Here is a 22,559-nt window from a genome sequence, read left to right on the forward strand (position 1 = left end):
TGCTGCTTGCCTCTAATTCCCATTCCCATTTGCAATTGCTGCTCGTGCTGCACGAATAGGAAAATTGTGCAAATTGAACAGCGATAGAACAGGAATCTTTCCCCTGTTCAGTTTGCACACATTTCCAGAATTGAAGCAAATTTCCTAAATTTATACAAACTTCCAACATTTATGCACACTTCCAAAATTTATGCAGATTTCCTAAATTTCCTCTATAGACTAAAGCAGGGTTGATTCAGTCAAGGGGGGGAATTTGTGCAAATTACAAAATTCGCATAAATGTAGGAAATTTGTGTAAATGTAGGAAATTTGTGTAAATTTAGGAAATTTGTACAAATCAAACATGAGGACATTTGACAATTTAGGAACATTTTTGTAAATTGTGATCATATTCAGAATTGTGAGCAGGGTATGCTCACATGTTTTGCAAGCAAAAACAACATTCTCATATATCCCTAAAATAAACTCAGAGCAATGATAAGTAGCATTCCATGGCAGGAAACCTAACAGGAAGAGGAGTTCAAGAAGGATGGGAGTTCCTGAAAAAAACAGATAGTAAATGTGCAATCAGAAACAATCCAAATTTGGGGGGGGGGGCAGATGGAAGACTACAGAAGAAGCCAATGTGGCTACATAAAAAGCTTAGCAAGTATCTGAAAATCAAAAAGGACACATATAGGAGGTGGAAGGAGTGACAGATCACTAAGGAAGTGTACAGGCAGATAGCTCAGAATTGCAAAGATGATGTCAGGAAACTGGAAAGCTAAAGCACAGAATGAACTCAGGTTGTTGAGGAATGCTAAGAATAATAAAAAAAATGACTTCATCAGATATGTTCCAAGTAAAAGAAGGATAAAAGTAATGGTAGACCACAGCTGCTTAACAGAGAGGGCAAAATGCTGACAGGTGACAAAGAAAAGGCAGAACTTCTCAACTCCTATTTTAGATCAGTCTTCTCTGAATAGATGATCTGTGCCCCATCAGGCATATATGACAAATAGGCTGAAGGGGTAGTCAAGCTTGAGATTGACAGAGAGATGGTCAGGGAATATCTAAGCACATTAAATGAGCTCAAGTCACCAGGTCCAGATGAAGTTCATCCTAGGGTGTTAAGGAGCTAGCAGATCAACTCTCGGAACCTCCACCTATTATATTGAAAAATTCTGGAGAATGGTTGCAATACTGGAGGATTGAAGGAAGGTAAATGTTGTTCCCATATTCAAAAACAGTGAAAAGGGAGTTCTGGTGAATTATAAACCAGTCAGTCGGGTATCAATATCTCAGAAGATTCTAGCGCAGATTATAAAGTTCTCTATCTGTTGGCACCTTGATACTAATGCAATGATCCCTGGAAACAAACATGGATTTGTTGAGAACAAGTCTTGGTAGACTAATCTTATTTCATATTTTGATCAGGTAACTTCTGTAGTAAATTGTGGAAATGCCGTGGACATAATGTATCTTGAATTCAGCTGGTGGATCCACAGCTGGCTGGAGAACTGTAGTCAAAGAGTGCAGGTCAATGGTTCCTCATCAAACTGGAGGAAGATATTGAGTGGGGTGCTTCATGGCTCTTCCCTGGGCCTGTACGCCAACATTTGTATTAATGACTTGGAGGAAGAGGTGTGGGGGGGATGCTTGTCAAATTTGTAGATGACACAAAATTGGGTGGGATAGCTAATACCTTAGAAAACAGAAACAAAATTCAGAATGATCTTGATAGGTTAGAAGACTGGACAGAAAATAACAGAATGAAATTTAACAGAGACAAGTGCAAAGTTCTTCCTTTCAGAAAAAAAAATATGTGTTTGGTTTGTTGGGACTTAAGCTGTGCAAGCCCTCTTTAAGTCGTTATTAACTATCCATGTTGTTCAACATATTTGGGATGGCAGCTCCTAGCAGTCTGTTGCAATGGAAAGTTATTTTCTTCTATTGGCTTAGCCATTTAATGGGAGCCAATGTGGTCCAATAGCTTGGGCATAGCTTGTATCAGGAGGACTTTGATTCAAGTTCTAACTTGGCCTGGATTCACTGGGTAAGGCACAAAGGCCCAGTTCAGACAAACGTCTCTCAGCTTATTAAACAGAGATATGCATGAGCCTTTTGCTCATGCGTGGAGCCCCTTAGCTCCTCCCTTCACATGAGCTGTGATTAAACCAGTGGCAATTAAACTAGTGGCAACTAGTTCTAGTTGCAACTAGAAAGAAGATTTCCATTTGCATTAAAGGGAAGGATGAAGGACTATCGTACTTGACAAATGGAAATGCTTAAATCTAAGTGAGTATATTTTGGTATTAATTGGAGAAACTCAGGGCATTCAACATACAATTGATAAGTGATACAGTGTTATCTTGATTGAACTAGGAAGTGGGGGAGATTAGGCTTTAGTGAGTCCAAGTAATTCCGGGGCAGCATGTATAGAGTTAGGGTGTGCTCCCTTTTCTAATTCAACTGAGGACATTGACAGGATCTACAAATGTTCTGTCCTAACTTATTAAACACTGTCAGCTAACATTTCCTTTGTGGTTTATTCACATATCCAAGAGATCATGCCTGCCCTCCCATTGCTTGTTGCTATCCTAATAGGCCAGAAGCCTATCCTAATAGGCAAGAACAAACCCTGGTTTATGATTCTGGCTTGTTAGGAGAGCAACGAGCCAGGGATCCTGGTCTGGACATAATACTAGACAAACCACAGATGTAGGCCTCCTGGTTTGTTCCAGCTTCTTCCACTGACAGAAATGCCCTCACCCCGGCGCCAGCTTGTCTGGCTGAAAGGGGGGGGCATTGCAGGTGGGTGGGGTGATAAGACGTAGGGGCCTCTGATTGGTGCACCCCAGTGGCACCACCATGCAGGGAGGGGCAGGCTGAGTTGCCTTAAACTCAGCCCCCTTCCCAAACTCAGCTCTCTGGCTCGACGCAGCTAGAGAGAGCTACAGCTCCGCCGGGAAACGACGAGGAACACCCATCTGCTGGAGACCATCTGCCTGCTCGAGACTTCGTCCCGTTCCAGCCACCTGGTCTTAGCGTGCAAGTAACGCGCCTAAATCACTACCAACAGGCTCGCTTCCACCCCGGTGCTTGTGGCGGGAGCACGCGCTCGGGCGCAATTCCTTTGAGGCCTGCGCCTCCCCTGCCAGTGGGACCACTGCCGTTGGTGGCAGCGCGCGCTTGGGCACGGCCCCTGCGGCCGCCGGCACTTGCTGCCCTCTGAGGGCGCCAGTGTTGGTGGGCTGCGCGCCTGCCCCTCCCTCGCCTCCTCCCTCGCTTCTCCGGCGCCGATGGCTTGGCGCACCTACCGCGGCTCCAGGGCTGCCAGCGCTCATGGCGGGGGCGCTCATGCCCAGCGCTGCCCCCTCCCTGGCCGCCCTCCTTCGCCTCTCCGGCGCTTGTTCTCTGCCAGGGCGCCAGTACTTATAGCGGAGGCGTGCCCGCCTTTCGCTGCCGCCGCCGCCGCCTCCTCCTCCTTCCTCCTCCAGCAGTTGCAACTCACGCTGCCATGACCCCGGAGTCGCCGGCACTAGCGGTGGGTGGGCTTCCTCATGCGCCAGCAGGACCGCCGGCATCCGTTACAGAGGTGCGCGCTCCTGTGTGGCACCTGTTGTTGCCGGCGTTTGCCGGCCCCAGAGGCCACCGACGCTTACAGCGACGGCACGCTTGCCCCCCCACTTCTTGATCACCGGTGGGTATGATGGCGGTGCGCGCTGGGCGCGACGCCTATTGTCTCCGGCGTTTGCTGGCCCCTGAGGCCGACGGCGCTTACAGCAACGGCGCACCTGCCCCCCCACTTCTTAATTGCCTGCGGGTGTGGCGGCGGCGCGCGCTCGGGCACGGCGCCTGTTGCCCCTGGCGCTTGCTGCCCTGCGTGGGCGCGGCGACGACACCCTCCTAACTTGGAATAAGCGGCATAACGGCCGGCATTGCAGCAGTAGGCGGCCTTGCCCGGTCGGCAGGCTACTTGTGGGTGTGCTGCTGCCTGTAGCATGGCAACTGCTGGGCCTGCCCTCGTTTGTCCCCCTAGGAGTTAGTAATGTCCCAGTGCTTGCACAAGAGGAACCTCTCCTTTCTGGAGGGGAGTCTGCTTGGCAGCCATGTGTTGCCACCTTGAGTTCCACAGTTGGAAGGGGAGAAGAAAGAAAGAAAACACACACATACACACACACCACGGGATATAAACGCATTGAACAAAAGCCTCGGGGAAAGGAGGTGGATCCTGGGAATAGGTGGGGCTTGGCCTTCTGAGGAACCCCAATGGGCTGGAGCTAGCCCCAGACCTGAGGTTTTTTGCACCCCATGCTAGCCTTTCCTCCCGTGTCTCTAAGGGCTGGATGCTCCCAATCTCTTCTGATCTGGGAAACTGGCAGGGTCAGCCCTGATTGTACTTGGACGGGAGCCCACCTGGGAATCAGGCTTCCTGCATCAAGCTGGGGGTTGGACTCGATGGTCTTGCAGACCCCTCCCAACCCTATGATTCCATGAATTAACTTCCTCATTCAAGCGGCTCCCTGGGTTGCTGTTTGGGATCCCCCTCTTTCTAACAACATCAGGCCCAAAGAGGGGACGGGGCAGTAGCACAGGTAGAAGCCCTGCAACGCCCCCACAAATTGGCCTCTACATAGGCACGATTCTGAGTCAAATCAATGTTGCGGGCCCAGTCTCGGCTTCCATTCTCATGTGTCTGGAAACAGCTGAACGTACTCCCTGGACCACCTCTCCTTCCCCCGACTGTGCCCAGGTAAAGCCACGGCAGCCCACCCCAAACAGACATGACAACAGGCACAATGTTCACTCTTGCTTTCCATTGCAGTGCACCTGGATGCCATTGAGGCCTCCACCTCGCCTTCGCAGGCTCACCATGGCAGCGCACCGCCGCTGCAGGCGGTCCACCCTCCTGCGGCATCTCCGTCAGCAATGATCCAAGCAACATTATCCTCCTTGTGGTTTTGCCCAGGTGGCACTCCACAGTTGGAGGTGGTCTGCCCTCCTGGGGCATCTCTGTCAGTAGCACTGCAAGAAGCATCATCTCCCTTGCTCCCGGGGACCAGGACGTGGCTGCCCCGGATATGGGTGAGATGACTGCACCTCGCCTCACTTGTCCAGATGGGCAACCTTCAGGGCTTTGGGGTTGCCACCTTAGCTTACCTCCCTGGGGTGGCTGTCCCTCCCATTGTCATCTCCCTATACGACGCCCGGGCTGCCTGCAGCTCCGTCAGTCACACCCCACATTAGCCCCAGCCGCTTAATTCAGCGTCTTATATGGTTCTCCTGGATTAATTCAGGATCCCTCGCCCTGCCCACGCCTGCTTGGGCATCCACGTAAGTGGCATATTAGATCCCTACACTAATCTGGTGACTTGCAATGCCACCGGGGCTACTCCTTCTCGTAATGGCTTTCACCTGAAGAGGTATGTAGCTGGCTTATGTCGAGGCCTTCCGCAGGAGGGCCGCCATTGACCCTTCTCTGCACAGGGACTTGACGGACCTGGACCTTTCGCTCCAATTTTGATTCCTTCCCGGCCGTGTTTCAATGACAGATCTGGCAGTGGCCACATTCCCCAGGCTGTCTCCCACACTGGCCCTCGGCCTATGGCGGGTCCACTGCTTCAGCACCTTTATCTGTGCTGGGAATACAACCCCAAAGGCACATACTCCCAGAACCTTACCTTTTCCGTCATAAGTGCTCCCTTATAGCAGTTAGCACTCGTGCACCTCTTGTCCATTGCCTGGGGATGGTAGGGTCCCCCTTGAAAGGCTGAGGCAATAGGAAGCCCAGGGGCAGGCTACAGCTCCCCCCGGTGGGCCCATGCCTGGTTAGGTTGGCGCTGCTACTCCAGCTTTAAGACGCTACCCCAACAAGGGGAACGCGTTTAACTTGGAACATGTTTTCATGCTAGGCCCTAGGACCCCTCCCCCTTTGTCTAGGTCAACATAGGCCATCCTTACTTCGTAAGCAACAGTTCCCCTCACCAGGTGTCGACAGGTTTGTGAGAGGTTTAACAAGGCAGTACTGGCAGAAGGGTTATAGCCCACCCCTTTTTTCCACACCCCGATATCTAATTTAGGAATTTCCCTTCTTGGAATGGTTCCCAGGAAATCCTCTAGGGTGCTTATCTGATTCCTAACCTCTCTTCCCTGAGGGCCAGTTTGTTAATCACGAGATCCTTGATCATCAGTGCTCAGTGCGATACACCTTGTCGATGTGGCAGTTGTGTTGGTTTGGTATCCCGGCCACGGGCCCTGAGGGGCATACCCTACATGGAGTCCAAAGATGGTGGTCAACGTTCTGACCTAACGCAAGTATTGCTTCCCTTCCCTTTTACCTTAGTGTCCCTTAGCTCACAAAGGCTGAGGGCCTGTTTCCCACATCAACACTTAGTAAAGCCAATTTGATACCCTTTAGGTGTTATTCTCACATCCCTCAGGACAACTTTTAGGCCATTTGAGCACAGCTTCAAGCAGTTATAGATCTTCCTAGGGTTTTCCTTTGGGGGGCCATGCAAGACATTTTAGGGCATCTTCTTTTCACAGTTAGGGTAACGGCCCCTGACCGTGCCTTCTCGTGCCGGCTCAGTTTGGGCAGTGCAAGGACTGTGGCTTCTGCACCATTAAACCAGGGTCATTTCTGCTGTGCACACGTATCCATGGGCATGGCTTCAACTTGGTAGGGCTTTAATGGCACCTCCTTACGGAGGCGTGAGCCACTCTTAAAAGCCGGACTGCGGATTCACGTGGTTCTGTCGCTACTCCAGGGGGTTTCAGACTCTTAGGGCAGGTCCGATTGTGCGGTGGGTAGTGGCCTGCAGAGTGGATGCTGCTGCCTCCAAGCACATTTTGGATGACCTTATAGCCAAGTCAGTAACCCACCCCCTTCGGTATGACAACGAGACCACGTTATTCACTCTCCGTCCTTCTGAAATCGGAGGGTCACGTCATGTGTCAGTCTGTTCGCGCTCCAGTGTCAGTATTACAACAGCCGGTTCTGGGCCCGCATGTGCCGGGTTAGGCAAACCCAATTGTCGATGCTTTGTCACGAAATCAGGTCAACAACTTCCGGGCCTTAGTCCCGGGGGTGCACCCATTCCCAGATCCCATCCTTGCAGTACTATGGGAGACTGGGAGTCTGAAGCCGGGCATGCCATCCTGCATTCCATGGCACCTGTATAAGAGCTGCCTGCGTCAGAGCAGGTATAGTGTGCCGCGTATTAGGCAAAGCTTCAGCGATAGGATTCATGGCCATTACCTATAGTTCATTGGCTGCAATTTTGCACCACCTTAAGGAACAACAGACTATCTGGGACCATAAATCGCAAGCTGGCCATTTAGCCTTCCGGCCCACAACGGTGGGATTCACTGACTCCATGTCAGATTTTTGGGTTCGGTGTGCAATATAAGGTTGGGCACAAATGTTGCCTGCTTTAGTAAATTAGCCACCCTGTATCTCCGGATACCCCTTTCGGGCTCTGGGGTAACGGCCCTCCATTTGAGCCTTCCAGTAAGACGTTCCCTGTTCCACGTGGCAGCCTTAACGGCCTTCTTCAACCCCCCCCCCCGGTTAGGAATCCAGGGTTGGTCTGGGCTCCCAAGACCGACTTGTCCCGGAGGGCCTTGATATGCTTCAAAGTACAGGTCTGGCCCAATGTAACCCATTTACGTAATTGGTGATCAAACTGATCGGTATGGCAAGGGCACGGCAGTGGCCCACGTCCAAATGTAAGTCAATGGGTTATGCCCCGTCGGCACCTTATGGGTTTTATGGAATGCCGCGGGTCGGAGGAGGGGCCTCGGTTTTATCACTTCAATGGCTCACTGTTGACGTAAAGGCAATTTTGGCAGTTTCTACATTAGCTCTACCCCACTAGACCTAGGTAATTTGCAGTTCAGAACCCACTATTGTTACATTGAAGCAGTCTCCATGGTAAGCTGCTGGAAGTTTCTCTCTCAGGCATGTTATGGCATTTCAAAAATGGGACTTCACAGCGTTCCGGCCTGCGTTCACGAGTTGTCCGCTTCTTCCCGACACAATTTTTGCTTTGCTTGCCCTAATGTGCTTATTCCTTAGACCAGCAGACTCATCGCACGCCGATACAGGTGCTCTTACATGGGCTCGTTATGATGTCTGGAGCTGCATGAAGGGCTTGTATGTCATCTTCAGACTTCAGCTTCTGCCACCCCATCACATTAAGATCCAGTGGCTTCACAGACGTGGCATACAGTGGGAGTCCCCTCCTCACTCGGTTCCACCAAAGTTTGTCAATCTTCCTCCGCAGGTCCAGGTGCTGCACATTGAGAGGAATGACTTCGGCTGTAAGCCAGATGAGGACCTGATCGAACAGGCCTTGGTTGAGAGGCTGGTGGTCCGGTATACCTGGCTGGAAGTAGGGTTGGCGGAGAATTTCTCCCTGAAACTTCGGGGGGCCGAGCGCCAACGTGTTCGGCCCCCCGAACAAGTTTCGGGGAGAAATTCTCCGCCCCCCCCGCACCCCGCCCCCCGCCCCAGGATGGGACTTACCTTTGGCGACTGTCCTTCCCGGCGGCGGGTCCGGCCGGCGGTTCGGCGGGTGTTCGTCCGGGGCGGGAGCAGCAGCCGGTCTTTTGACCGGCTGCCGCCGCCGCCATTCCAAGAAAAGAAAAAAAAAACACGCCCCCGTGATAGGCTACGTGACGATTAACGTAGCCTATCACGGCTAGATTTGCAAAGTCAGCCGTGATAGGCTACGTAAATCGTCATGTAGCCTATCACGGGTGACTTTAAAAAAAAAAAAAAGCGCGTACGGATAATGGCGGCCCCCATAGGGAGCCGCCATTCCCATTCCTTATTTGGTCGCTGTAGTCTACGTAAAGATTTACGTAGACTACGGCGAAAATAAGGGCAACGCTATTTGTAACGCTGACACAGTTAGATGCCCGTCCTAGTTACCCCTTTGCAGCTATTTCAATAAATGTGGCCCAGTTTTCAACCCAAGCTTGTTGTCTGCGTCTTCTTTAACCCATCTCCGCTCACAAGGAGCCAACTGTGAGTGATTGGGCCGCATGCACCAGCATTCTTTAGAATTCTAGCTTTTTGTTATCTGTGAGCCAGTCCACAAGATTCTGAGACATGGCTGCAGCCACTTACTTATGAATAGCATCACTGATTTCAATAGGACTATTTTGGGAGTCTTTCACCTTAACTTTGTCTTGTTTTTTTTAAAAAAAACCAATATGGAACACGCCATGTTAAAAGTATTATATGATCAAACACTTCCATTTACCATTTGTTTACCTTCAAGATAATACACACTGAGATGTATATGAAGTATCTGAATCATTTTGAGGATTAAGTCTCTTTCTTTCTTTCTTTCTTTCTTCTCTTTTATATGTTTGTCAGTAAATCATTTATATGTAAGGATTTTTTTCCTTGAGTATGCATTGAATATAAAATAGACTTCTACAGACTATGGCATTAATTCAGCAAGTCAGATGAAGACTTCAGAATAATAATGGTGACTCTACAAGTAACCTGTGAAGTTATCCCTTCACAGGTGACATTAATTCTTCCTCTACAGATTGTTATTGTTATGTGTTCTTCTGTTTATACCTCAAGGTAGTGAAATAATAGATCACTGTGTTATTTTTATTCTGTAAAGATGTCAAAGTTTATCTCAGTTGCTGCTATCTGAACATAACTCTCTAACTTTAAATGAATGCTAATTTACAATGTCACCAAGTATTCTGACAGCAGCCATGTAATTGGGTTATAATGCTTTCTAAAATGATCCAACCAAAGTTAAGCACTCTTAAGTCTGGCTTTTCAATGGGAGGAATTTAAGCATATGCTTAAGTATTAAATGAACTAAGAGAACATAAAAGAGCTTACCTTTGGCTGGCCCATGTCCATGTTGTTATATTGCCCTCCAACACCATAGATGCAAATATCTGCAGAACTTCCAAAGTATGGAATGTAGTGTTATTATTAAGGAACTGTAGGTTGGATCCTACTCATACTCGACCTTGGGGGAGCTGGGGGTGGCGACGGCTGACAGGAAGCTCTGGCGTGGGCTGGTCCATGAAGTCACAAAGAGTCGGAAGTGACTGACTGAATAATCAACAACAACAGGTTGGATCCAACCCTTACATGAGTGGAAGTCCGCTCGTGAAATGGGATTTGCTCATTCTTTCTATAGTAATGCCCACTATATCTAGGTTCTCCTTTAAAACCAGGCACTCCAGCTCTCCCATAGTGGCTCAGAGGCTTCTATCATTAGCACAGAAACAACTATACATAGCATCCCACCCCAGATATCTCTGGCATATGCCTTCTCTGCTATGGCCCTTAGGCCTCTTTGACTGGCTATCATGTTTCACTCTATGCTCATGGCATATTTCCTCCCTGTCCCCATTTGGGCAAGCGGAAACATGTTCATCTTCATCCCCTAGGGATGATTCATCCCGAACCCGATGCTTCCCAGCTCCTGTCTGCTTTTCTCCAGGTTTCAGTTTAAAAGCTCTTCTGACACCTTTTTTATGTTTAGCACCAGTAATCTGGTTCCATTTTGATTCAAGTGGAGCCCATCCCTCTTCTACAGGCCCAGCTTGTCCCAAAATGTTCCCCAGTGCCTAAGAAATCTGAACCCTTCCTCCCTACACTATCATCTCATTCACGCATGGAGATTCCTCAGCTTTGCCTGTCTAGCTGCCCTGTACACGGAACAGGTAGCATTTCAGAGAAAGCCACCTTGGTGTAGGGATGTCGGAGAAATCCTCCACAGACCCCAATGAGGCTGGATTCTATTGAATTTGGCCCCCCGAAGTCCGTGGAGGATTGGATCCCCTACCTCCACCTCCCCCGCGAAGTCCTCGCTGGCAGATCCTGCCTGCCGCTGGCTCTGAAGCCCCAGTGATACAGCCACCGTTGCTGTGTCGCTGGCTGGACTGACGAACTGCGGATGCAAATGGCATCTGGTGTAGCGGACACCATTTGCGTAGGGATGGCGGAGAATTTCTCCATGAATCTCCGGGAGGCCGAATGCCAACACATTCGGCCCCCCGAAATTGGTGGTGAAATTCTCCGACACCCCCCTGCCCCCCCCGGGATGGGACTTACCTCCTTCGAATGTCCCTCTCGGCGGCGGGTCCCAGCGGCATTTCGGCGGTGTTTCGGCGGGGGCAGCGGCCGGTCTTCCAACCAGCTGCTGCTGCCGCCATTTCCCTGTAAAGTAAAAAAAAAAAAAAGAAAAACACGTGATAGGCTACGTAACAATTTACGTAGCCGATCACGGCTAGATTTCCAAAGTCAGCCGTGATAGGCTACGTAAAGATTTAAATCTTTACGTAGCCTATCACGGCTGACTTTGAAAGAAAAAAAAAAAGCGTGTATCCAAATGGCGGCACCCATGGGCGCCGCCATTTGCATACGTGCTTTTTTTTTCTTTTTTTCAGTCAGCCGTGATAGACTACATAAAGATTTACGTAGCCTATCACGGCTGACTGAACATCTAGCCATGATAGGCTACGTAAATCGTTACGTAGCCTATCACGTGTTTGTTTTTTTTAATTTACTTTTTTATTTCGCAGCCGGGGAGATGGGGCACTCCCCCCCAGCCTGAATTTTGGCGGCAAGGGATGGGGCACCTCCCCCCCGGCCTGAATTTCGGCTGGGAGGGGCGGGGCGCCTCTCCCCTGGTCTGAATTTCGGGGGGAGAAACGGAGCGCCTCCCCCCCCCACCGAACACAGCTGCGGGACCAGGTAAGGGACTTTCGTCCATCCTTACATTTGCGTCCCTGCTCTTTGCCGTGAATAAATAAATAAATAAATATTTACATTTCCTATCATGGCCAAGGGCAGGGACGCAAATGGCGTCCGCTACGCTGGACGCCATTTGCGTGGCAGCAGCTGGAAGTCCGGCTGCGGATGGGCCTGGCTGGTGGCTCTGCAGACTCGCCACGGAGCGGAGCTGACCGGGAAGGATTCTGGCGGGAGGGACGCATCGCCTGACCCCCTGCCCCCACGGACCCCTTCAGTGGACGGGTACGTAAGTTTTGTACACCCCTATGTGTGATATCTGCAACCTTCACACCAGGCAGGCAGTTTACTACGTGGTTTACACACCCATCACAAACCCTGCTGTCTATGTGTCTAATGGTCAAACCTCCCACTACCACAAGCCCCCCACCCCCGCAAAAGGATATTTGTTCATCTTCCAAGGAATGGGGATCCTTCAAAGGGATCATTTCTCTCTTTCTTAAAATGATGCCCTCCTTCCCCGACACCCCCATTCTCCATGATAGCAGAGGAGCTGTCACCCAAGGACTGGGACAATGCTATTTGGTCCCCAATGGTCTCATGCATCAACCTCTCTGCCTCTCTTAGCTTCTCCAGGTCAGTAACCTTGGCTTCAAGGCTCAAGAATGAAATTGTTCCCTGACAGTCAGAAGCTCATTTCACCAAGCACACACCCATGACTTCTGTCCAGTTGGCAGTCACACATGCGGCACTCAGTGCAATACACTGGATAGCTCCCACACTCCTGCTGGCTTTATACCCTCATAACTGGTTTTTTATTGTTGCTGCTGTTTGGGGGTTTGTTTACCTGGAAAACTAAGTTATTTACTGGAAGATGACAAGTGCCAATTAGTCCCAGCCAGACTAGTGGAGGGTATCTCACCTTTACGGATGGGGGTGAAATCTGATTAGTTTGCACATTAATAAGAACCAGCCCAATTCTCACTTCCTGAACTAGTACATGAACTGGAACACAATTATCCTTTGGTTTTTGTACTTCTCTGAATTTTGCAATGCAGTTTTCTCTCTGATTTTTTAAAAAATGCATATTATGGGGGGAATTGCAAAGTAAAAGACATATATTAGGGGAAACGATTTGGAAAAAACTGTGTATATTAGGGGAAATTGCATACAGATTTTCATGCTGACTTAAGAAAAAAAATGCAAACTGATGTAGAAACAAGACAGAACAAACTTATGCTTGAAAAAAGGCAAACACTAGAGAAGGGAAAACACAGAGATTTGTTTGTCCCTACTCACCTGTCCCTCTAATGTGTGGCCGATGATGGAGATAGGTCTGGGAGGAGGGAGACAAATGGCAATGTGTCTCCCAGTGAGTCTCTCAGTCTCATTTCTCTTTTTGATACAGCCAGGTAGAATGGCTGGATGCTGCTGGGGACCATTTTGGGGAGAGGAGAGTTCGTCTCAGCTGAGCTGATGGAGAGGGCCCCTCTGACTCGCTTCTCTTTCAGATGCAGTCAGGTGGAATGGATGCTGAGGCAGACAGTTCTGGAAGAGGTTTCCTCCAGTAGTTCCAGAGTGGGGCAGTTTTTACTTTGGGGAGGTTGACAGGCAGGGTTTCCAGCACAAGCGACACTAAAGGAAGGAGCTTCTCCACAGCTCCCAGACCAACCTTTTCTGGCTTCCCAGCAGCAGGTTCCTTCCTGTCTCTATCCGAGCTGTTGTGACTCTGTTCGAATCTTATTTCAGCAGCTTATTTCTTTGGTGGGAGAGAAGCAGGCTTTCAGGCAGGTGCTCAGGCCGTGCAGTGCTTGGTTGCACCCAAACTCCAAAGAGCATTGCAGAGAAAAGTAGAACATCGCAGAGGAGAGAGATCCTTCCTCTTCTGGTGCAGCTTCCTATGCTTCTTCCTTCTCCCCCACCTTCATAAAGAGGAAAACCAGCAGGTGGCAAAGAAAAGGAGCCTCGTGAGCACTTCTGTTCTGCTGTACATTTTCCATCGCCTCCCTGCCTTCAGGCAGGAGCATGGCAAAACAGCTGCTCAGCCACAGTGCCCCACACTGTACCCCATGGTGTTCCGCAGCACCTCACAAACAGGCAGACACCATTTTAAATGCAATGCCCTCAATCGCCATTAGGGGGCAGTATTCCAATTCATTGGCTTGCAGCAGCCAGAAACCATCCAGCCGCAGCATCAACAGCCCACAGAGACAAAGAGAGCAGTGACGTGTTGTAAGTAATACTCGCAAGAGCTTCTTGGAGTCTTTCCTGTTTTTCTGCTTTTTAAAACCTCAAAATTATTACCATCAGTGTGGTTGCTCTGGCCTGCCTGTTCCCTTCAGTGCCTCAGAGAGGCAGAGCAGATATATAGAGAAGGATGGCTGCTCTCAGTCTTTCGTCTCCTCCTGAGCCAACAGCTCCTCCTTCCCCTCATGAGGTGCAGGGCTGGACTGTAGAAAGACCCAGACAGCAGGACTGAGGCCTATTAAGTGTGGTAAAGAGTATTTGAAGAGCACTGATGGTGAACTGGGAGTTAATATTTGGAGGAGGGGCCTTCTGCCTCTTAATGGAGTGTGAGAAAGAACAGACCATTCTGGTGCTTAAGCGTCATGGTCGAGGATTCTGATCTCTTGTCCTCCATGGGGGCGTTCTGAGTGGTCTTGAGAAAATTATTTTCTCAGCCTAATTAGCCTCTGAGTGGCAAGGATAGAAATATGTTAAATAATACAATCCTCAAAATAATAGTGTTTTTGGTCTTCACAATGGATATTTTAGGGAATGCATTTTCTAGGTGCATAGATAGCAGAAAAGACTAGGTCTCTTAAGAAATTCGGTGAAGTTGGACAGTTAAAGCCCCCCAAGGGCTTTAGAGGCTTCAACTGTATCACTGATATTTTCTTGGATGTCTTTTGGGGCGCTAGGCATCAGCGGCTAGACGGCCATAGGATATGTCAGTTTTCAGGAACCAACCTCAGAGCCCACACTCTGAGGTCGGTTCCTGGAAAACTGACCTCCCCCGCTACCCATGCTCCCTTGTAAGCAGCGCAGAATGGCCCCGCACTCCGCACTCGGAAGAGGAGCACGGAGTGGCGAAAATGGGGCGTTTCTGGGGGTGTTCTGGGGTGGGGAAGGCGGAAATGCCGGTACAATGCATCCAGTGTGTCATCAGGCAACCGCTTCCCCCACTCCACCTTCCTGCAGCTAGACAGATGAAATCGGCTGTCTAATTAGGGATGTACGAAAGTCACTTACCTGATCCCGAAGCTTGATTCAGGGTGGGGGGGAGGCGCTCCGTCCCTCCCCCCGAAATTCTGGCCGGGGGGGAGGCGCCCCGTCCCTCCCCCCAAAATTCTGGCTGGGGGGAGGCGCCCTGTGCCTCCGGCCACGAAATTCTGGCCGGGGGGGGAGGCGCCCCGTCCCTCCAGCCGCGAAACCTCCTCTCCTGCCAGGACGCAAATGGCGGCGGCCATAGCCGCCACCGTTTGCGTCCCTGCAGTCAGCCGTGATAGGCTACGTAAATGTTTACGTAGCCTATCACGGCTGACTTTTTTTTTAAAAAAAAAGCGCGTACGCAAAAAAAAAAGCGCGTACGCAAAAAGAAAAAAAGCATTTGCGTACGCACTTTTTGTTTTTTCCAAAGTCAGCCGTGATAGGCTACATAAACATTTACGTAGCCTATCACGGTGTTTTTTAAAAATCTAGCCGTGATAAGCTACGTAAATCTTTACGTAGCCTATCACGTTTGTTTGTTTTGTTTTGTTTTGAACTTTGAAATGGCAGTGGCGGCAGCTGGTCGGAAGACCGGCTGCCGCCGCCGCACTGCCGCTGCCGCACTGCTGCCGCCGCACTGCCGCCGCACTGCCGCCACCGCCGCCACCAGGGACATTCGAACAAGGTAAGTCCTGTCCCGGGGGTGGGGGGGGGGCAAACCGTTTCTCCACCAATTTCGGGGGGCCAAATGCGCTGGTATTCAGCCTCCCCGAGATTCGTGGAGAAATTCTCTGACATCCCTAGTCTAGCTGCAAAAGCAGAGTGGCTGAAGTGCGGAGGGGACAATCCCCTCTGTGCTTCTCCTGCCCTGCATTGGATAGGCGGTTGCCTCCGAGTTCAGAGGCAGCTGCCTATCCCAGTAGGATTGCTCCCTTATTTTATATCCTTTTTGGCCAGGGCTATGCAGGCCAAAGATACAGTCCTTGTGGAAATTACAAAAAGAAAACATTTCTTATTGTAAGAAAGCCGACCATACTTCCCACATAATAGCAGATTTCTCCTCACTCCTGTGAAGAAAAGAAACAAGAGGGGTCTATAAAATCTCTCAAATATTCAGTGTGAATCCTGACTTCAAAATAAGAACTTTTCAGCACCTTGCATAGAAATAATCTCAGAGAATATCTGATCAGTGAGTACAGAACACTTGCTCCAAGGACTACTATGTCTTTCAGTTTCCAAATTACCCAAAGGCAGTTTTGCTGCATCTTGAAGAATTAGTCTCCTGCCCCTAACACCAGCAGATCATGTGAGTGTGTGAGTGTTCTTATAGCTGCTGGACTCAAGACAGGGTGTATTAGAGGCACTCAGTGGTCAATGAATGGGACCCCTAAAAATGGCAACATTCAACCCTTTTAGGCCTGAAATGGCTCAATCACTGCATGAGAAATCAATTATTACAGAGGGTTCCATCCTGGAATGACAAGTAATGGTGCCAGAATTCTGATCTCTGTGGCATCTATTTATCCTTCAGAAGTGATCTCCACCACAAATGTTTCTAATACAGAAGGTTTCCAGTTATTCCAGTGCCTAAAGAAATTCTTATAGAGTTCATGGTACCCCTTGACCTTCAAATGGTGAGTCTTTTCCTACATAGACAATATCCTACTTGGGTGTCATCCAGGGAAGAGGAGAGGGATATCACCAGTACTTCACTTCTACTCTAGCTGAGAGCTCTGTTCCTCTGATGGAGGTATGAGAAAAGTTGGATTCATGACAAAATTATGTTATTGATGCCAACATCCAACTTTAGGATACTGACCAGGACTTTCCGCACTTGTGGAACTTACAGTACCAGGTCAGTCAATAGGCATGATGTCTCCTAACAAGCATGATATGGTTGTTTTCTATATGGTTGTTTTCGGAGTGACCTTCTGCCTTTCAGTGTGACATTGCAGAGCAAATATGTCTACCCAGTTAGGACATGGAGGATCATAGAATCATAGAATCATAGAATAGTAGGGTTGGAAGGGGCCTACAAGGCCATTGAGTCCAACCCCCAAAGGATGTTTTGGTCTCACTACATAGGTGTCTATCCCCAACCATACTCAACACAGGTATACCATAAGAGAACCAGAGAATGTCTTCCTTTGACTTAATATTAGGAGCCAAGATGGCCTGGCATTGCCAAGAAATTATCAGCGAGTTGAGCATGAAAGCAATCTAGTTAGCATTTTTGGCTTTCCAGGTTCATATCTAGGGACTAATAGTTCCCATCAGGGACTTCAGTTCTGGTCCCCACACCCCAAAAAGGACATTGTAGAATTGGAAAAGGGCAACCAAAATGATCAAGGGGCTGGAGCTCCCCTATGAGGAAATGCTGCAACATCTGGGACTGTTTAGCTTAGCAAAAAGGTGAGTAAGCTGAGACATGGATAGAGGTGTACAAAATTAGAGGTGTGGAGAAAGTGGATGGGAAGACGTTTTTCTCCCTCATAACCCAGGGTCATCCTATGAAACTGAATGGTGGGAAATTCAGGACAGACAAAATGACTTAGTTCTTCACACAGTGCATAATTAAACTATGGAATCTGCTACCACAAGATGTAGCGATTTCCACCAATTTGGATGACTTTAAAAGTGGACTGGACAACTGCATGGAGGATAAGCTGTCAATGGCTGCTAGTCATCATGATGGCTATATATTACCTCCAGTATCAGAGGATATATGCCCCTATATACCAGTTGCTGGAGAACACAAGTGTTGCACTCGTATCCTACTTGTGGGCTTCCAACAGGCAGCTCATTTGCCACTGTGTGAATAGAATGCTGGTCTGGTTGAGATGGACCATTGGATTGATCCAGCATGTTTCTTCTTATGTCCTCCCCATGCATGGTGATCCCAAACTGATTTGGGCCTTACTTATTTTCTCTAGAGTAAAAAGAAAGATAAGGCTGAGCTACAAACTACGTAATTAATATAATTACGCTGACTCTAGCCCATGCGAGAATATAATCATACCCTGGAGAGGACCTGCTTTTCTACATTCCAAAAGTAAATAATGCTCTGCCCCAGAGCCCTTGGAGAAAAGGAAATCTGAGCTTGGTGTTAATTTCCATTCCCTGGGGTTCTGGGTTGGGTAGTCTTTCCACCCAAATAACAACAAAATGAAAGAGAGAGAGTGAGCCTAACAATCAGAGGTGAAAGCATGAGCTGGTGGCCTCTAGTTTGTTCTTTTAAAATGTTTGTTTGTTTGTTTGTTTGTTTTCTTAATCGCCTATCTGGCCGGTCACCTGGCCACTCTGGGCGATGTATAATAACAACTGTTTAAAAAAAAAAAAATTCCACGTTAAAACATCATATTTCTAAAAATACCCTAACCTACCCCAAATGCCTGCCTGAACAACCATGTTTTTAATGTGTGGCGAGGCAAAAGCTCATTAAAAAGGGGGCATGGCGGAGTTCCCTAGGGAGGGAGTTCCACAGAGTGGGGGCCACCACAGAGTAGGCCCTCTCCCTCATCCTCACCAGCCTAGCTGTCCTGGCTGATGGGACAGACAGAAGGCCATCCGAGGTTGATCTTGTTGAGTGGCCTGTCTGGTGTTGCTGGAGGTGCTCCTTGAGACAGGCTGGTGAATAAGTGAATTTAGCAGCATCCCACTTAGATATTCAGAATCCAGTGGGATCTGTTAATGTTTCTTTTTCTTCAGTGTGAAGAGCTTATACAATTAAATGTTTTTTCTTGTGTTTTTTATATATACTTAGGGATGTATGAGAAATCTGTCTCAGTTTGTTCTTGATCAGGATTTGCCCAGTTCACACTTTTCAGACCAAGCAGGGGCTTGGGAGCAATATGCGGTCGAAGTGTGTACATTTCCGAGCTTGTAGTGTGATTCATGGACCAAAAGGTGTTCGACAGCAAGTGTACATTTGAAAAGGGCACATGAAAAAATGTGTAGTTTTGATAAATGCGCACAAATGCACTTTAATCAATGGGAGAAGGAGGTGTAGATTTCAAAGTTGTCCACAAATGATGTGTATGTTTGGGAAAATATGCATGGATTTTCATGCAAAAAGAAAAAAAACTAAAGCTCGCATTTTGATACGGACTCGAGTCAGAATGGGCTTCAAGATGGAATTTGGAAAACTTTGTCAAGCTCAGGTTTTGCTGCTCCACACATCCCTATATATACTTTTTAGTTGTTAGGGCTAGGGGGCTTTCTTGCAGGCTCAGTCTTGTAGCTGAGGGGAAGAGCTTCAGTGTTGTTCTTGCAGGGACCCCAGTAAAGAGTGCCCCACCAAGGAACCCCTGAGTTTTAAAATAAGTTCAGATTCTCCTTTTGATGTCAACTGTATGTGTAGTGCATTTTGTATGATTTTCAATGTATTAATATATCATCTTTAGTCTAAAAATATTTGTTTCGAAGAAGTTGAAAACACCTAAGAAACATTATTTTAGTGAAGCTCTTTACCTTGGCTAAAGCTCTGCACTTCTTTTCTATTATACGTCATGGTTTATTATGCATCAGGGTCTTCAACTCTAGCCTTCTGCCAAAGGATGAATCATAATGCAAGTGTTCCGTAATGACATTTCCCAAGAAGATATGTTTTTGTTCCGGCACGTTCAAAGCTCCATTCCATTGCAGCAGTGTTCAAACGATACCTGCATGAATTTAGGTTTTAGCAGAATCTGAATTAAAGTGCAGATGTTATGAGTTGTCTTAAACATTAATGTTTTTGTTGCTCTAGGTCACTTCAGATTAACTGGGCATCACCAGGACAACCAAATGGCATTATCCTAGGATACAGTCTATTGCGTGTAGCTCACCGTCGGTGCATTGTGGCACAGCAGCTATCAAAACACCAAAGTTGGGGCTCATGTCTGCCTTTGGAATGTGATATCCATGAAAATATCTGTGGAGGATTGTGCTATAATCCACAGTTTAAGGTAACATAAAATACACTGTTTTGATCTTTAAACCCTTAAACAGTCTGGGACTTGGATATCTTAAGCACCATCTACTCCCGTATGAACCTGCTTGTATTCAGGGTCTGGTCATCTCCACCATCAGAGCTGAGGAGGGTGGTTATTAAAGACTAAGGATGGCAGAGAATTCCGCCATGGATCACGATGAGGCCGAATGCCAGTGAATTCGGCCCCCTGAACTCTGTGGCGCAACGGCCTGCCACCCCCCCACCCCCCCCGCGGATCCCCCCCGGGACGAGACTCACCTGGGGCGGATCTTCCGGGTGGCAGCGGCTGCGGCGGTGGCTGCGGCAGCAGCAGCCGGTCTTCCAACCGGCTGCTGCCGCCACCATTTCCACTCTTGTAAAAGAAAAAAAAAAGAAAGAAAAAGAAAGACGTGATAGGCTACGTAAAGATTTACGTAGCCTATCATGACTAGGTTTTTTTAAAAAAACACACGACATGATAGGCTACGTAAATCTTTACGTAGCCTATCATGGCTGGGTGGGTTTAAAAAAAAACAAAACCATGTACGCAAATGGCGGCGGCTACAGCCGCCGCCATTTCGTTCCTTATTTTTGCCCTCTTAATCTACATAAATATTTATGTATGACGGCGAAAATCAAGGGGAACGCAAATAGCGTAGCGGGTGCTATTTGCGTCCCTTTTTCATTCCCCGTTTTAGCCTACGTAAATCTTTACGTAGGCTAAAACGGGGAATCAAGAAGGGACGCAAATAGCGCCCGCTACGCTATTTGCGTTCCCCTTGATTTTCGCCATCATAGTCTACGTAAATATTTACGTAGATTAAGAGGGCAAAAATAAGGAACGCAAATGGCGGTGGCCGTAGCCGCCACCATTTGCGTACACGGTTTGTTTTTGTTTTTTTTACCCAGAGCCCTCCGCGGCTGGAAATCCGGCTGCGGACGGCTCTGGCCTGGCCGGGCCTGGCCGGCTGCTCTGTGGAGCTGCCGCAGAGCACAGCCGGCCTCGGAGAATTCTGGGGGGGAGGAAAGGAGCGCCTCCCCCCCGGCGAGGATTCCGGGGGGAGGGACGGAACGCCCCCTCCCATCAACATAATCTGCGAACAGGTAAGTGACTTTCGTACATCCCTATAAATACAAGGGCTTTAATTTTTTAATAATTGTTAATTTTAAGTACTAGTTAAAAGTGTTTCTGTTCAGCCAAGCTTTTGGAGCAGAATCCAGTGCTGCCACAACGCTGGTGCTGATGTTGCGCTATCGTAAACCAACAGTAGTGCAACATCATTAGTGCTTGCTAGGCAAAGGGGAAAAGTGGCGATTTGCCACCCAAAGTCCTCTTTAGTTCTTGTTTTCTCTCCCTGTACTGTATTTCAGCTCTCTGTTCTCTGTTTTTATCTTGTTGTATTATTTTGTTATTTGCTCCAACATGCGTAGGCCTACATTGGTAGGAAGGCCATGGAATATAATTATTTATAAGTAGCTTTATATTTCCCTTTCAGAACATTTTGCTTTAAAAGTTCTAAATCAATCTATTACAGCAAGGATGCAGAACCTCAAGCTGGGGTCCCAATACAGCCCTCTGGAATCTTCATCTATATTCAATACACTTGTGACTAACCAAGCATAAGAGCATCTTGCAGTGGTTTCCTAAAAACATCCTCTGCAGATGTGACTTTGTGAGCATAAAGCTTTGTTAGAATGGCTTCTTTATAATATTCTCTGATGACCTTTGGGGTGTACATGGCGACTGCAGTAAGAAGACTACTTCACAATCTGCCAACTATAGTGTCATCTATTTCACTTCTGTTCTTTGTGGATGGGATCAGCCATGATCAAATTTGTCACTTCATGAATAAGACTTACACCAAAATGGGCACTAGACTAGCAAGTATGTAACTTTTTTTGGAAATTATATATAAAAAAATAATTTTGTAAACCACCCAGAGAGCTTCAGCTATGAGGCAGTATAGAAATGTTAATAATAATAATAATAATAATAATAATAATAATAATAATAAACCTTTCCCTGCCTCCCCATTGTTTTGTGGTTTGCTAGCTTCTGTGCAGTTTTATCTCCAATTGGTTACTGGCAGTAAGAACGTTAAACTAAAATAACCTGGTATTTTGTTCCCACCTCCCTGGTCTCTGACTCCACCCCTTTTGCCTTCAGCCCCCACCTACCACTAGAATGTTGCCCTGAAAGTTTCTCTGAAGTGGAATTTGGCCTTCGGGCTGCAAGGAGTTCTGCACCCCTGTACTAAAGTGTGCGTGTGTATAAATCTAGGGATGTCGCAGGCGCCCGACTGCATCTGGGAGTCCGTCCGTCCCCCACCTGCAACTCCTGGACTGCACCAGCTGAGATGCTGTACTCACTCGCCCCCAGCTCGCGCCCACTCACATCCTCCAGGACTCACCACGATCCCGTCTGGTGAGTGCCCGCCATTTTCTTGCCTTTGTTGTGTGCACAAAAAGGAAGTTTAAAAAATGTGCGTATTTAAATATGTGCAGATTGGAGCCAGGAAACCTTAATGTGTGCAATATTAGAGGCATAATGCCTCTAATATTTCACATATTAAGCTTTCCTGGCCCCCAAAGTGCACATATTTAAATATGCGCTTTTTAAAGCTTCCTTTTTGCGCACACAACAAAGGTGGGAAAATGGTGGGCGCTCACCAGACG

General features: G+C 48.1%; 1 protein-coding gene across 1 annotated transcript in view; it reads left to right on the forward strand.

Moving 5' to 3' along the window:
* Nucleotides 1–22,559, forward strand: part of USH2A (usherin) — an 809,138-nt gene that overhangs the window by 565,726 nt on the left and 220,853 nt on the right. The window contains exon 48 of the mRNA XM_084828794.1: nt 19,680–19,878. Coding sequence (XP_084684920.1) covers nt 19,680–19,878 — 199 coding nt within the window. The remainder of the gene's footprint in view (nt 1–19,679; nt 19,879–22,559) is intronic.

Source organism: Heloderma suspectum, chromosome 1 (assembly GCF_057233095.1).
Source record: "Heloderma suspectum isolate Gila_16-S chromosome 1, 16-S_ref, whole genome shotgun sequence".
In the NCBI taxonomy this organism is placed as follows: domain Eukaryota; kingdom Metazoa; phylum Chordata; class Lepidosauria; order Squamata; family Helodermatidae; genus Heloderma; species Heloderma suspectum.